Source organism: Eurypyga helias, unplaced genomic scaffold (genome assembly GCF_000690775.1).
Source record: "Eurypyga helias isolate BGI_N326 unplaced genomic scaffold, ASM69077v1 scaffold20102, whole genome shotgun sequence".
NCBI lineage: Eukaryota > Metazoa > Chordata > Aves > Eurypygiformes > Eurypygidae > Eurypyga > Eurypyga helias.
In genome coordinates this window covers 28,186-29,598 of record NW_010237008.1, presented here as the reverse complement: position 1 = coordinate 29,598, position 1,413 = coordinate 28,186, and the positions used below count along the sequence as shown (strand labels likewise).

Below are 1,413 nucleotides of genomic sequence, written 5' to 3'. Positions count from 1 at the left end.
TGCCTGGTGGGTGCAGGGTGTAGAGAGGGTGGGGGGTCACAGCCCCGGGACGCCCCCCCCCCATCCTTTGGCATGGGAAACGGCCCTTCGCAGCTGCCCCCCAGCCCGGGCTAGACGGCCGGCCTGTGCCAAGCTGACCGCTGGCATAGGTGGGCATCCCTGCGCAACCCACCGCAGCAGCGGGACGCGTCTGGAAACCATGCTGCTCTTTGTGAGCCTCGTAGGATGCAGAGTACGGAACCCGGCTCTGACTTCTTGAGGATGCGTTAACTGAGCTTACCTTATTCTTTCCGTCCAGGCAGAGATCTCGTGACCCAAAGAAGATGTCAAGACGCAGGTAGGCTGTTAACGTCGTAATACAGCGAGTTTATCGGAATTCATCTAACAACTGCTCTGCTAACGCCTGCTGTCCTTTTGCTTCGCAGTAGCCGGTTGCAAGCCAAGCAGCAGCAGCCGCTGTCATGTCAAGAAGAGTCTCCGCAAGAACTACAGGCACCAGAACATCTCCAGACCAGAAAAAGGAGAACAGCAGAGGTGACTGCTTTGGGCAACTTGAAAAGTTTATTAATATTGGAAGTTTTCCAGTGCATTTGGATGGGAGAGCCCTTACTCCACCGAGTTAGAAAGTGGGGCAGGAGTAGCAACAGTTTGCTTTAAGCTTTAGGGGTGGGTTTGCTGGTGGTTGTTTGTGTACTGATGTGTCTCTCTCTTCTCAGCAGGAGATTAAGAAAAGAGAAGATGGGAAAATTGCTAAAAAGCATCAGTATGAGATTAAGGTAATTCCATCCCGATTACTGGTTCAAACTAGGCGAGGGTGTCCATCTGGTTTATATCGGTGGGTGTGAAGTCGTGCATTCCACACTAGAAAGTATTGAATAGGGGAAGTCTCTGCCTTCAGGTATGAAACACTACGGGAGCTTTGCGCCTTAGCATCTTCTTGTACGCTTCTGCTGCTTTATGCATGGCTTCGTTGCTGATAAAGAGCCCTTCAGTGCAGAAACCACTGCAGAGTAAGGTTAGGTGTAAAAACGAGAATAAACCCAGCTATTTCAGAATAATTCCACATGCAGAGCAGGTAAGGCCTGGAGGCAAGTCTAAACAAGAGCATTGCACTTGTTTTAACAAGGTGTGGTTTCGTGGCCTTCTAGTTAAGACGACTCGTAACCACGCAGGCCCTCTTTACTTCCATTTAACAGTTCTTTTGATTAAATGGATTTAGGAGTCTGTTTTAACTAACATAGGCTACTCCTTTTAAAGCAAATGAGGGCCTTTACAGTTGTTGATTTTTAAGCGGATTAGTAAAATAATGTAACTTTCTCTTGCAAACAACCTTGTTCGCTGTTATTCTGTTTGTAAGGCAAACGAGACTAACGGCTGTGGCGAAGCAAAACTCTTCTGATTGTGAAGCTACCT

The 1,413-nt window shown here is 48.3% G+C and overlaps 1 protein-coding gene across 1 annotated transcript in view; it reads left to right on the top strand.

Moving 5' to 3' along the window:
- Positions 1-323: 323 nt before the first annotated feature.
- The window catches only part of CCNE2 (cyclin E2), a 9,110-nt gene continuing 8,020 nt past the window's right edge, over positions 324-1,413 (top strand). Inside the window, exons 1-3 of the mRNA XM_010147318.1 lie at positions 324-337; positions 426-534; positions 720-776. Coding sequence (XP_010145620.1) covers positions 324-337; positions 426-534; positions 720-776 — 180 coding nt within the window. The remainder of the gene's footprint in view (positions 338-425; positions 535-719; positions 777-1,413) is intronic.